Here is a 15476-nt window from a genome sequence, read left to right on the forward strand (position 1 = left end):
CGCCGCGCAGCGCCTCGCGCGCCTTTCTCAAGGCGTAGTCTCCCGGTAGGAATTGGAAGGACTTTGATCTTCCTCTTCTCCCTCTTTTTCTCTGGAGACGCCGGAGTCTGACATAACCCGGTCTGTTACCCTTCTCGACCGGATATCCGTAAACGTATGCCCCAGGGTTAAAAAAAAGGACCTCTTGTGAGTCCGATCGGGTAGGTACTACCACCCTGCCTATTTCTACCGTCAAGCAGTAATGCGTTTCGGTTTGAAGGGTGGAGCAGCCGTTGTAACTATACTGAGCCCTTAGAACTTATATCTCAGGGTGGGTGGCGCATTTACGTTGTGGTCTCTATGGACTTCAGTAACCACTTAACACCAGGTGGGCTGTGAGCACATCCACCCAACTAAGCAATAAAAAAAAAACGATGTTAATACTGTGATCATTTGAATTTGGTAATGTGGTAACAACATACCAAAATATCAGGCAACAAACTGTACGGAAACATTCACACTGCTATGTGCTGGTTAATTGTTTGCTATTACGTACACTTATTTATTGTTCTAAAGTCCAAGTTGATAGCTAACAATTGATGGCGCGTAGGTCATTAAAAAAATGAAACTCAATTTTGGTTATAATATACGAGGTAAAGCGACGACTGTCGAAAGGTCGTCCGACGTCCTGTGGATGCAGGCTTCGTGTAACCGGTTATTGCGGCGAACTTTAAGGAAGGCCTCTGTCCAGAAGTGGTAGTCGGTGGGCTGAAAATAATACGCGTCTATAAGTATCAAATTAATTATTATAGACTTGAAAATCATATATCATTACAACAGTAGAATCTGGTGTCTGCAATTTGAAGAAAAGTAATCGAAATAGAGGTGTGGCTATTAAATAAAGGCAAAAAGACATAAATTAGTGGTATTTTAAATTATTTTCTGTCTGCTTGTTTGTTCGTTCTTACCTTATTTATCTATTCCGTGGGTCTTACTATCTATGAGACTACTCAATGGATTTACATGAAGTTGTCACAAGTGGACTCTAGCTTTGTTTCCCTTTGTTTTAATTTGCTAAATATAGGCAATATTTAGCAAATTATATTATAATAAATATAAGTGTAATTAAAATTTAATTTTGTTTTAACTACATTTAAACATTATTTAAATTTAATTTTGTATTAAGAGTATTAGATGTCAGGGATGTATTCGGGATATATAAATTAATATATTATATTGTATTTAATTCTAAAATCAAAAGGTAGCAACAATCAACGTCATCTTAGAACCAAACAAAATTATAAAAAATATTTATGTATATGTACACTTAATATAAAATAGCTTGTAGTTTTGCGGTGACAACTTTGATTAGTATAATAATATGCGAAGTATACAAACATATTTGCGGTTTTCTAACCTCAAGTATTAGAGCAAGGGCGTTGCTCCGTGTTAGTAATATCAAAACCAACGCGATTTATACTAACATGGTTGTAACCTCGAAAATGTTTTAATGCAAATTACTACATTTCTGGTGAACAATAAAGCACAAATTACTTTAGCAATCTACGAATAGATAAAGCCTTTGACAAGGCAAGGGCAGCGATTTATATGGATAATATCTATATGGATAATATCTGAATTTTCCTGTTTGTAATTATTTTATTTTGTACTAAAATCATAACTTGATGAACGGTTGCTATGATATACACTAATTTGGAATTTAAGGTATTGCTTTGATCGTTATTATAGTAAGTAGTCTTTATGAGAATATTCTCATAAATAGCATAAGGCACGAATGATATATACAGTATACACGAACTACTTCTATAGTGAAGGTATAACAGACATTTGTAAATTGTAGTGTAAGGGTAGGTCTCAGTCATGCCGCGTAACAGTCCATAATGCTTACGCTTAATGCTTTAAAAAAAGGTCCAAATCTCATCTTTGGATTCCAGCAGCCCCTTAGTGGCTGGCCGGCCAAAAGTCAAGTTTACTGGTGGTAGAACCTCTTGTGAGTCCGCGCGGATAGGTACCACCACCCTCCCTATTTCTGCCGTGAAGCAGTAATGCGTTTCGGTTTGAAGGGTGGGGCAGCCGTTGTAACTATACTGAGACCTTAGAACTTATCTCAAGGTGGGTGCCGCATTTACGTTGTAGACGTCTATGGGCTCCAGTAACTACTTAACACAAGGTGGGCTGTGAGCTCGTCCACTTAACTAAGCAATAAAAAAAATTAGCTATATTAACATTAATAAGACCCGAGAAAGTGAGAAAAAGTATTTGATCAAAATAAAATTCTAAAAATAGCTCCCAATTAACCAGAAGTTAAAGGTCACAGACAGCTTAAGTCGCGCCAATGACGTCATTTCATAACCTTTAAGACTTTTCTTTTGACGTCAGCACAACTAAAAAAACAGATACAGATCGAATCTGCTTGCGTAAAGCTGTTTTTAAACTGGTTCGTAACTCGTCTCAGAATGAAGTAAAAACCCAGGCTCGTTTTATTTATTTATTTATAGAAGGAATATTAATCAAATCAAATCAAATCAAATCAAAAAAATTTTATTCAACATAAATGAAAGTACACACTTGTTGAACGTCAAAAGAACTACCGCCAATTCACAAGAACTAGCCTCCGTCCTGAGAAGAATTGGCAAGAAACTAAGCGGGCATGTCTTTTTTTTTTTTTTAAATAAGAAATTATTTTTTATTAGTTTTTTTATATTAGATTTTTTTTTAAATATGAATTTTTTACAATGAGTATTATAACGTAACAATTACTACAATATTGAAATGCCCGGAGCGAGCAACTCATTCCCACTTTGTGCAATCTTCTAGATAATCATTGACTTTATAGTAAGCTTTATTTAGACCGATGTGACGTCATTGTGGTAGACAGATATCAGATTGAATTTTCTTCTAGAACCGTATCAGTTTCTTTAGCTGTAAGAAGTAGGTATTTTGCTTAGTTTTTTTTTTAAATCTGAAGGCTGAGGATACTGACGCGTAGTATTATATACAGAATATAAATATTCACGGTCATTAACCGACACAGTATATGCCTTTGGCGTTCAAAATGGACTACAACGATATCGAAATATATAAATATCTACTTATTAAGGAAAGGGTAAAAATATGTGTTGAATTTAAAATGTGTAAAATAATCGCTAATTTAGGCCAAATAAATTAAATTGTAAGTTTTATATGTAATAGTAACTCAAGTTAAATATATTGAGTGTTTTTTTTCAATAATTCAGACGTTGTATTATAGGTATTATAAAATATTAATTTTATTTTTTTAAAATTTTTTTATTGCTTAGTTTTGTGGACGAGCTCACAGCCCACCTGGTGTTAAGTGGTTACTGGAGCCCATAGTCATCTACAACGTAAATGCGCCACATACCTTGAGATATAGTTCTAAGGTCTCAGTATAGTCACAACGGCTGCCCCGCCCTTCAAACCGAAACGCATTACTGCTTCACGACAGAAACAGGCGGGGCGGTGGTACCTACCTACCCGTGCGGACTCACAAGAGGTGTTACCACCAGTAAAATTATTTCTTAAAAAAACTTTATAAAGTAGGTAATAAAGCTACAATAAAAAGTATTATAGATTCTTCTAATTATTGTGAATGGATATATTTAAATCAGCTATTTTATAAATAGTTGAAATATTTCAGGGTAATTATTTATTCAAATTTATTGTTGAAAGATATCTTGTACTAACTTTTACCTGTATGCTTAATTCACTATTCAATGTATGAACGAAATTGGATGCTGTCTCAATAAACGTTTAGGCAAACATGTATTAAAATTTATTTCATACAAATCGGTTGATCGGTAAAATAAAAAGTATATTATAGGTATGTAAATTATTATGTAATTAAATAAGTCATATATTTTGGAGCGCAGTCGGCATTCTACGGTGCACTCCATGTTGCAGCGGCTTCCAATGGCGCACAATAATTAGTCAGAAGGTACTACATAATTACTACTATACTATACTATATAGGTACTATTTCAGGGTGGAGGTCACGACGTGCAATGAGGAAACGCTGCCAGAAGTCGGATACGTAGATGATACACGTGTGCGGTTAACGATCGTAAGGAACACAAAAACTTCTGACAACGATGACTACTCGATTAATGGAATATTTTTAAATCACTTTGTTTGTTGTCTGCGTACGTAAATATTAAAACTCGGTGAATTTATTATTTTTATTTATCTATTGCTTCGGTGGGTGAACGATCTCACAGCCCACTTGATGCTAAGTGGTTACCGGAGCTCATAGACATCTACAACGTAAATGCCGCCACCTTGAGAAAAGTATTCGAAGGTCTCAGTTTTTACAGTACAACGGCTGCCCCACCCATCAAATCGAAACGCATTACTGCTTCACGGCAGAAATAGGCAGGGTGGTGGTAGCTACTCGTACGAACTTAGAAGACGTCCTACCACCAGTAATTTTGCAAATTATAATTTTGCTGGTTTGATTTTTATCACACGATGTTATTCTTTCACCGTGAAAGTCGATCGTGAACATTTGTTAAGTATGTATTTCATTAGATAAATTGGTACTTGCCTGCGGGATTCGAACACCCGTGTATGGCTAGATACAAATGCACCGGACGTCTTATCCTTTAAGCCACGATGACTTCAAGCGGGGCTATTCGTTCAGGATCGACAATCCCACTTTAATAGTACCTTACTTCAATGTTATGTACTAATAATAAATAAATAAATAAAAATTACTAACAATCACGCCACGTTAACTGGTCCCGTGTTATGTTCGTAAAGAACTTGTCTTACAGGTACCAGATAACGGAAATAAATGTAAGATCTTTATAATTCACGTACATATATTGAATATACATAAATAACCCTGTACAAGACATTTTATTTTTATCATACAAACATCTGAGCTCGTCCACCCAGTTAGCAATAAATAAAAAAATCTTCCTTTGGCGGGATTCGAACCCGCGACCCCCTTGTGTAGTGACCATGTCACTTACCACTACACCAGACGGCCGTCTAACTCCGTAATAACTTATCTTACTTTACTTTGATGGTACCCACCTTAATGGTTGGTAACTAGTGAGGTTTTTGCATAAAGTTCGAATAAAAGAATTTATTACATCACACAATTTAAACTATTAAATATATATATTAAACATTGTGTGTGTGAAAAGTAAAATAAAATCATATCAATATAGTTAGTCCGCACGGGTAGGTACCAACCACTACCCTGCCTATTTCCGCCGTGAAGCAGTAATGCGTTTCGGTTCGAAGGGTGGGGTAGCCGTTGTAACTATAGTGAGACCTTAGAACTTATATCTCGAGGTGGGTGGCGCATTTACGTTGTAGATGTCTATGGGCTCCAGTAACCACTTAACATCAGGTGGGCTGTGAGCTCGTCCATCCATCTAAGCAATAAAAAAAATATAAAAAAATATACATTCGTTTAAATAAATATAATTTACGATACGGATATTTGGTCTGATCCAATATGGCAATGCTTATTACATTACAACGCTAATTGCACTTCGCTCAGTGTTTACGATCATCATTGTGCGTCAGTTAACTACTTGGAAGCATAATAATTACCATAATTTCAAATGACTTATGATGGTATTATATAGAACTGATTTAAATACATAATCAAAACACGCGCAGTTCCAGTAAACAAGGTTAATTATTCAGTTACGGAAAATAATTAGTTAGGGTATTAAACGAGGGATGAGAAAACAATTTTTAGTGCAAGTAGTGGGATGGTTGTGCCCTTGGCTTTGCTTTTGTCCATTGGCAACGGCGCCCGCTTGTTTTCGGGTGATTTATGTGAGTGTTGGGTTGGTCAAGTATAGTACATTCGTTCGTGTCTATGCACACTATTACTACCAACAAAATGACATACGACAAGCCTGCAACATGCGGTGACGTCAAAACTGTCATCGCTGACACTTCACTCGCTACAACCCTATGCATTACACTTGCGTATCTGTGCATCGTCATAGCCGTTATTTTAAAATACAATCTAAAATAAAATAATAAAACGTTCATTTTTCTACATCAATACTTGCCTCCTCTTCCTCGCCAACAACTCATATACTGCATGTTTAAATAAGTAAGTAAATGTCTCTTAAGAAAAACGAGGCGAATTTTGTCGTCGTGGCCTAACGGATAAGACGTCCAGTGCATTCGTGTTGAGCGATGCACCGGTGTTCGAATCTCAGGCAGGTACCAATTTTTCTAATGCAATATGTACCTACTCAATAAATGTTCACATTGACTTCCACGGTGAGGGAATAACATCGTGTATTAAAAACCAAACCCGCAAAATTATAATTTGCGTAATTACTGGTGGTAGGACCTCTTGAGAGTCCTCACGGGTAGGTTCCACCACCCCGCCTATTCGGCCGTGAAGCAGTAATGCATTTCGGTTTGAAGGTTGGGGCCCCTACTCTGACTGGGTTCTGACCCCGGACGGAGATCGGACGTCGGGTGTAAGAGTGCAGGGGAGTCGTTTAGTGGGTGGGCCCTAAAATCCTTGGGCCCGCGATCTGCTCTCAACACCTGCAGATCGTTGAGTCTGACATACTTCGTTTTATTTTATTTTATTAAATAATGTACGTAATCCGTGTTTTCAGTACCGGTTGTTTTCGGAATATCGTTTTACAGCATCAATATCAAATCTTTCGTCGTATTCTGCCTGTTTGTCGTTTTGGACGGGGCTTTTACCAAACCTGACGTCAAGTACACCGATCGCTACGGCAACGTTAATTTAGATGGGATAGTTAGGGCAATCCCAAACTTCTACAGACTTATTTCAACTGTTTGCTCGACAAGGGAGAATGCGCACCTGATGCTAAGGAATTGAAGATTAAATTATCTACTGCTAGTTTTATTACGTACAAGGTGTCAAGCAGTTTTTAAAGTCAATAAAACTGCCACATTCGTATTTAACCCCATTTGCAAAGAATTGAAATGTCGCTTCGAAAATGTTATGCGTGCTAACATTGTATCAAGTCGGCAGCACGCAATAGGCAGATTAATAGAAAAAATCTATGAAATTAAAGGTATTCTGTTATTATATTAATTTTTCTAATTATCTTAAAGTTTGCAACTTTGCCAAAGAGCTTTGAATTTTTCTTGAATCTCTGTAAATTATTTCCCAGCCACCTAAGCCAAGCAATTGAGACTGTGTGCGCGAAATGTACTGAAGCCCAGAAGAAGGTCGTCGTGCTGTCATCCATTCCATTGATCACGAGTGCTAATCCTGGAATGAGCTGCTTGCTAAATTCTATCCTGAGAATCCATTTGATCAACACGGGAAGAAGCTTTGTGAAATTAAAAAATAAAATCTATAGTTAATTTTTGTTTATTTTAAACTTGAATTGTGAATTAATAATTAATCTATTTTATTTTCTACGACTATTGTCAGAGCAACCCCTTATTAATAATAATGATTTAGAGTCATTAATGTAACAACAGATTTGGGCATTCAATATTTTGTCGCTTCGATGGCTGAACCATAGGTATTTTTTCAATAAAAATATATTGAATACCATATCATTTTACTTCAAGTAGCGACATGGTTGCCGAAGCAGCAGCGGATGATTGTTGCCGGGTGGTTGTAGGTTGCATTTATTTACTGATGCACTAGAATTGGCTTACTGGTTAAAAGCACTGCTTCTCAAAAATATTTGCAGAATAGAGCAAAAATAACAGATTTTGAATTTGTTTGATTTTAAATATTAATTTTTATAAAATCGCCGACATCAAAACAAAGTATTATTTTCTCTTAAAGCTGTTAGCCTCATTCAAACGATTCATCAAGGCTGCATATATTTAATTTATGAAGGTTTCACTCCTCAAAGAGTTTTCTTATATTGATTAAAGAGCATCCTTATTTTTTATGTGGGATGGTAAAATATTATTATGAATGATTATCGGTACGGATATGTTATACCCATTCTTTTTTTTTTCTACCGTTTTCGGCCGCTTAGTAAATCCAAATTATTTCGAATTTTTTATTCCTATTGTAGACAGACGAAGAAATTTACTCTTACTTGGACCGTAACAGTAAGTAGTCACCATCGTTCAGTGAAATATGCAGTGATCGGGGCACAGACAACTGCTGCCTATGCCTTTTGTGGCTGTTTGCATACTTTGGTATTCGTTTTTTCTAGACTAAAGGAACAACCTGATCTTCGAGTGCTACCAGACTATCACCGGACTATACTTCAGGTGTCAAACAGAATGATAGAATTCATATTGAAATATTAGTTTGTAGACTCACGTCCTTACGGATTAATCAGATCCTATAACTCTTGCATTAGACGCCTTCAGCTCTTACAGTAGGAGAGGGCTTAAGCACTGGTAAAAGTACCCGTCGAACTTGGCAAAAAATTCGACGTGCAACTCACCCGCTGAGTTTCTCGACGGATTTTCTCAGCGGGTCGCGATTTCGATCCAGTAGTAAATTCATTCGCGAAGTAGCTGCTTTTGAAGTTGTCAGGTCTTCTTTGGAGTCGCTCCGGTAACTGTTAGCAAATCCCTTCCTGGCCTGCGCCCGTGCTTGCCCATTTGTCCTGGTGAAACTGGAAAGGCCTCCGGGCCATCAATAATGATTCTAATAAAGAAAATAGTAGACTCATGCTCACGAATGACTTCCACTATGAAGGAATAATGTTATGATCGTGTAAAATTGCGTAGTGACTATACAATTGAGACATATACTGTAACCACAAGACACCTGGGATTTTCTTGTAGATGAAACCCCAAATCAAGTAAACTTCCATTCCTTAAAGTGCCAATCTTAATGTTGTGTTCAGAAATCTTAATAACAATTTAACATATTCAAGCTTCGATAGATAATGCATTAGTTATCCACATGCAACCACTAAGCCTGTAAAGTGCTCGGAACCTTAAAAATTATAAATTTAAAATACTTAAACCCAAGAATTATAACACACTATTTTATGTTTGTTAACACAATATTCAGGCTTCGATAACACCACAATGCACTGAGTTATCCACGCGTGTAAAATATTCGAAACAGAAAATATAAAATAAAAACACGGTGAAACTTTACTTAAACTACGGCTAATGGAAGCCCTAGAAAATACTAGAAGAAAATTAATCTTTCATTATAAAGTGCTAAGACAATCCTCACGAGCCCAAATTTCATAATTTTATGACTAAAGTAGAACATTCTTCAAAAGATACATTATCCATCTTCCATCATTAATATCATACCACCTAGTTATCTCAATATTATTGGATTGTCGGTTGATTTAACATTCTTTTTAAATTTCCAATAAATACGACAATTAGAAATGCGTTAAAATACGCTTACAAAGATTATTACTTAGTTAAAAGTTGAATTAATATACACGTGTAACATTAGAAAATCTGTTAAAAATATTGGAATGAAAAAATCATTGACCGATTAAAACAACTCTATACGTACCCAGACAACTTTTTTTAGTAGAAGACGTAGGTAGGTACAAAGTTTTTGTTTAAGTTCGTAAATAAAAAATAAAAAAAAAACTTTAAAACAAAAAACACCATAGACACGAAATTAGAAGCCATAACGCAAGAAAAAAATGTACATAATTTTTATTGGTAAAAAAACGAAATCGAAGTGTAATAACAATATTTACGAACTCGCCTTCCGAGAATCTTGTGTGCGTGTATGTACGCAAAACTAGTTTTGGCGTTGTCCAAAAGTGCTAAACGCTTAGTATAAAAAGTGCTCAGAGACGCAGCCATGTGTTACTAAAGTGGTGATTGAGCTATCGTACACTACTACTCTTGTGATACAAAAACAATAAAGGTACGTTTATAGTGAAACGCTTAGAAATAATTTTACGTTCATTTGAACAATAAATCTTTAACTTATTTTTAAATAGCCCCACATAGCAGTCCCCTAAAAAGTGTACTAATGAATAATAAAACAACTGTCAATACATTTAATATAATTAAGAACGGTCTTGATATTTTTAATGAAATATAAATTAATTAATTTAATGCTTAGTAATTTTTCATTGTATTTTCTCCAGAACATACGTGCTTTAACCTATCTTCTATCTTCTCTATATATAAAAATGAATTGCTGTTCGTTAGACTCGCTAAAACTCGAGAAAGGCTGGACCGATTTGGCTAATTTTGGTCTTTGTTTGTCGTTGTTATTTTAGTTAGTTATTTGTCGAAGTCCAGAGAAGGTTTAAAAGGTAGATAAATATGAAAATGCTCGGAATTAAATAAAAATAACAATTTTGTTTTCCCTTTGATGTGTCCCACGTCGGAGGGATTTCTTTTGTTTTTTTCAAGTTTATTTTATTATACAAAAGCTTCGGTATTTTATTTATCGATTGAGACACTACGAAGTAATTTTGAATCACTATTTAATTCATTTACTTTATCACATCCAGTTTCTCAGAATGAAGACCGTTATTGTTTGCCTGCTTGCCTTGACGGCTGTGACCCTCGCTCGCCCTGAACAGTACACAGACAGATACGACACTGTCGATCTGGATCAGCTCATATCTAACCGTCGGCTCCTCATTCCCTACGTACATTGCATCCTCGAAAAGGGCCAATGTACCGCAGAAGGCAAGGAACTTAAATGTGAGTATCGATTTATGATCATTTTTATAAACGTAACTAACCTACAAGTAAAAATATCCAACTCAGTTGACGATCTTTTAATAATAAACCTTTTAATAAAAAGGATTTTTATCTCTTTGCTTTTTACTCTTTTATTGTTACGTCACAGAGCCTACAACTAAGTTAGCTGCTGATTTGAATACAGGTTAATAGATTTTCTGAGTTAATTTTTTTTTTTTTTTTAAGTTGTGTAATCTGGAAAGATGTGGTCAAGTTTATATAATTCCAAATAATACTAGAAAATAGCAACATTACTACGAATAAACATTTTAGTATTAGTACGAAATTAATATAAAAACGGACTAATTAGAAGAATAATGAACGGTTGTTTAAGTTAATTACTTTTTTTTTTTTGGCTATATGGATGGACAAGCTTGCAGCCCACCTGGTGTTAAATATCTACCGAAGCCCATAAACATCTACAACGTAGATGCCGTAACCCATCTTGCGATATGAGCCCTAAGGTCACAGTATATTACAACGGTTGCCCCAAATTTCAAACCGATACGTATTACTGCTTCACGGCACGGCATATTATTTACATTTATTGTACCCATTGTGCTTTTCCCACTAAATCAGCGTCAGGTCATCACGATCGGCAAAAAAAAGATTTAGTGAGAGATTTACGTTAGGAAATATTAAATATGACGATGTAGCTGTAGTAGCTGTAACCCGGTCGCATGCCTCGGCCCAGCAGATATGAATATGACATCTTATTGTTGGTTTGATTTTCAACTTTTCTGTAGCACAAATGTGTCTCGAAGTCTATGCACTATTGTTTACGACTATTTACAAGCCTTACCAATTACCGATGTCTATACATTGGCATTATCGATGTTGTCTGTGATAACATAGGCTAAATAGGCTAATAAAGCAATAGGATGAGAATAAAAAAAAAAAAACACTAAAACAAAAAAACAAAAAAATTAAAACTTAAAAAAACACTAATTAAAACTTAAAAAAAAACATTAATTAATTTAATTTTATTATCCCATTCATACCGGTTAGGATATCAAGCGAAGTTATAAAATTAATGTATTGTCATCGGTCTTTGATGTGTGTGAAATTTTTCATGTTAATTGGAGATAAAGGAGTCGGTGGAAAAGAGGTCCGAAAATTCCGTTATAAATAGACATATGAAGCTTACAAAGGCGTGTTAAAAAGCTTAGAATTAACAAATATGTTAGAAATATAATTTGGGAAAATTGATGTATTTAGGAATAACATGTAAAAAAGGACACATGCAATAAGTTATGATATGAAAAAAATCACAGGTGAAGAAAAGCATAAGAAAGTCGTAATGAAGAATCTCTTCTGGATGAATTTGAGGCCAAGCTATGATTTATTGAGTTGATTTATATTTAGTTAAATTTGTTTCAAATAAAAATAAACTTCGTTCATATCCAATTTAACACGAAATTCATATATCTACACAATAAAAAAAAAAATTTTTAGCTAATCAATGTGTGCCATTCGTTATTCAATTAATTAACATGATTTGTTTTCGGTCTTTAAATTAATTTAAAAAATATTTTACTTCTCTTTACTTTAGGAGGAAAGACCGTAGGGTCCATTGCTACTGGTGGTAGGACCTCTTGTGAGTCCGCGCGGGTAGGTACCACCACCCTGCCTATTTCTGCCGTGAAGCAGTAATGCGTTTCGGTTTGAAGGGTGGGGCAGCTGTTGTAACTATACTTTTGACCTTAGAACTTATATCTCAAGGTTAGTGGCGCATTGACCTTGTAGATGTGTATGGGCTTCAGTAACCGCTTAACACCAGGTGGGCTGTGAGCTCGTATGCCTATCTAAGCATTAAAAAAAATATTAAAAAGTTTTGATAGTCCTTCATCATTTAGGTATTGTCTACAAGTTTCCACACACAACAACTTATTTTCAAAATGCTGTTTCTTTTACAGCTCACATCAAGGAAGCCCTCGAGACCAACTGCGCTAAATGCACCAAAGCGCAAAAGGGTGGAACCGAAAAGATGATTGGTCACCTCATCAACCACGAAGCCGAATTCTGGGAGGAGCTGAAGGCCAAATACGATCCCACCAACGAGTTCACAAAGAAATATGAAACTGAACTCAAACGCGTTACAGCTTAAATTCCTTTGAAAAAGGCTAACAGCTCAATATCATGTAATGAGATTTATGTATTTAGTTGATTTAATTTTCAATTCGACACAAATTTTTTTTTCAAAGTGCCTACGAAAATATGTAATTGGTATTATAAATATTTTGCAAAAGGCTTGTGATGTTAGCTGTTATTATAAGTTTAAGATTAAAATAAATTATTTTCTTTCTTAATTTTTTTAAAATCTTTTAATTTAATTACTTTCCTCAAAAAAGAAAGAGAGAAAAGCTTTCAAAGAGCCTCATAGTAATAAATCCGCAAAAACAGTTGATTTATTATATTGAGACAATTTCATAATTAGTAGCTTTTTGGTTGAATCTTTTTAGATAGCTAGGAACGGAATATTCGGAAATCTTCTTATGAAATAATTTTTCATTTTTGGAACGAAGTTCCTTATCGCGCGTTGTGAAAGGGGGCTAGACGGAAAAAATTCTTACGAAAAGTTGTCACGACACTTTTTAGATCCGTCATTCTGACCAATCAACGTGTAGGCTTTTATCGCGTGACATTGCTCGTATCCGATTGGTCCGCGTAATGAGTACAGTTTCTCGAGATAGCGTTTCAACAACAGTAATTTAGTTCATAGTATTGTTTTTTTCTTCTTCATAATGCCGTAATTTATTATTATAACTTAAAAAAAAATTACAATTCCTTCACTAATTAATCGAAAGGAACTTCGTTCCATCCGGGTGTCCCTTGACACCTCTGAAGTTTTTTTACTACTTTTTTGTAAGTAATTATTGTTGCTAATGGTTGCTCGAGGTGTCAAACTGGCATTAATCGAGAAGGACTTTTTTTAAGCCCCGTTTGAATATATGATATCACATAGAGAAACGTGGGGAAAGAAGGTACCTCACACCAAGTTAGAATTTCATAAAAAAAAATTATTATTACAGGAAATAACAGATTTATTTTAGTAGTATAATCTAATGGTTAATATTTTACACCAACAACCTGTTTCGGAATATGGTTAAGTTTAAGTTAAAGCTAAGTTTATTTGTATTTTTTTTTATTTTTCATTTCTTGGATGGGTGGACGAGCTCACAGCCCACCTGGTGTTAAGTGGGTACTGGAGCCCATAAACATCTACAACGTAAATGCGCCACCCACCTTGAGATATAAGTTCGAAGGTCTCAAGTATAGTTACAACGGCTGCCCCACCCTTCAAACCGAAACGCATTACTGCTTCACGGCAGAAATAAGCAGGGTGGTGATACCTACCCGCGCGGACTCTCAAGAGGTCCTACCACCAGTAAGTTTTTGTTATACACAACAACGTAAATGCCGCTACCCACCTTGAGATATGAGCTCTATGTCTCAGTCCTATAGTACAACTGGTGCCCCATCCTTTAAACCAGAACGCATTACTGCTTCACGACAGAAATATGGCCTATTCGTAGTCGAACTTACAAGATGTTCTAAGCCCAGTATTTACGCAAATTATAATTATTACGAGTTTGATTTTTAATAGACAATGTTACTCGTTAATCGTGAAAATCTTTCGTGTTAGGTACATACTCTTATTTATTTATTGATTTAAGAAACTGTCAAAGAACGACCATGCAGGTTAAAAAAAGCGGCAGTAAAAGTAGCGGTAGGCAGCGGCTTGGCTCTGCCCCTGGCATTGCTGAAATCCATGGGCGACGGTAACCACTCACCATCAGGTGGGCCGTATGCTCGTCTGCCTACAGGGGCAATACAATAAAAAAAAAAAAAAAAAATATATATATATATATTTACAAGATGACGAAACGTGGGAATGAGCGCGCTTATCGTCGATACGATAGCCCTATTTCTTATAAAACCGATCACGAACTAGGGTCTGATGCGAACCACCTATGAATCGATTGAAATTGCTCTAATGTCGCGGAGTGAGCTGCTGGATTTGTATTAAAAAATATCAAACCAGAAACCTGTAAACCAAATTTTATTTACGTAGACTTTTGTCTTTTGTGTTTTGAAGCAATCTTCTTTTTTATTAGATTATTAGACTGCCGTAAACCTCTTGCGAGTCCGCGCGGGTAGGTACCACTGCCCGGCCTATTTCTGCCGTGAAGCAGTAATGCGTTTCGGTTTAAAGGTTAGAGCAGCCGTTGTAACTATACTGAGATCTTAGAACTTATATCTCAAGGTGGGTGGCGCATTTACGTTGTAGATGTCTGTGGGCTCCAGTAACCACTTAACACCAGATGGGCTGTGAGCTCGTCCACCCATCTAAGCAAAAAAATATATAGAAATATGGAATATCAATGAGCGATACACTAAATAATTATTAAGCAAACAAATAATTATATTGAAAATGGACCAACCTATTCGGACAGTTAATACTGACTGGTGGTCATAGGCATTTTTATTTGCAGAACATGTTTACGATATCGAGCAACGTTCGTGACGTCAAGTTTTTTTATTATTATTTTTATTTATATATGATTCATCCGACAGCACACAGAACCCTCGTCCGGGCGTAATTTGTTTGTATGGAAAATTTGGAAGAACGAGCTAGCTCTACACCAACACTTTCGACTCAGGCAATTAGACATAAAAACTAATAGACAATTCATATTTTAACCGAATGTTTTCGTTGATGTCAGAAAATAAATGTATTGATTATATCTAAAATAGGGAACTTGTTGAAAAAAGACAAATTTAGAAACGTTTTCAACTCGTTTGCTAGACTTTAATTTGTCAAATAA

At 35.5% G+C, this 15476-nt stretch overlaps 1 protein-coding gene across 1 annotated transcript; it reads left to right on the forward strand.

The window, feature by feature from the left end:
• Positions 1 to 9655: 9655 nt before the first annotated feature.
• CSP5 (chemosensory protein 5) lies at positions 9656 to 12956 on the forward strand. The gene is made up of 3 exons (XM_028176704.2): positions 9656 to 9814; positions 10413 to 10608; positions 12564 to 12956. Exons 2-3 carry the CDS (start codon positions 10422 to 10424, stop codon positions 12752 to 12754), a joined length of 378 nt encoding a protein of 125 aa, XP_028032505.2. The 5' UTR covers positions 9656 to 9814; positions 10413 to 10421; the 3' UTR covers positions 12755 to 12956.
• Positions 12957 to 15476: the final 2520 nt, after the last annotated feature.

Source organism: Bombyx mandarina, chromosome 19, assembly GCF_030267445.1.
Source record: "Bombyx mandarina strain Sakado chromosome 19, ASM3026744v2".
Taxonomy (NCBI): Eukaryota; Metazoa; Arthropoda; class Insecta; order Lepidoptera; family Bombycidae; genus Bombyx; species Bombyx mandarina.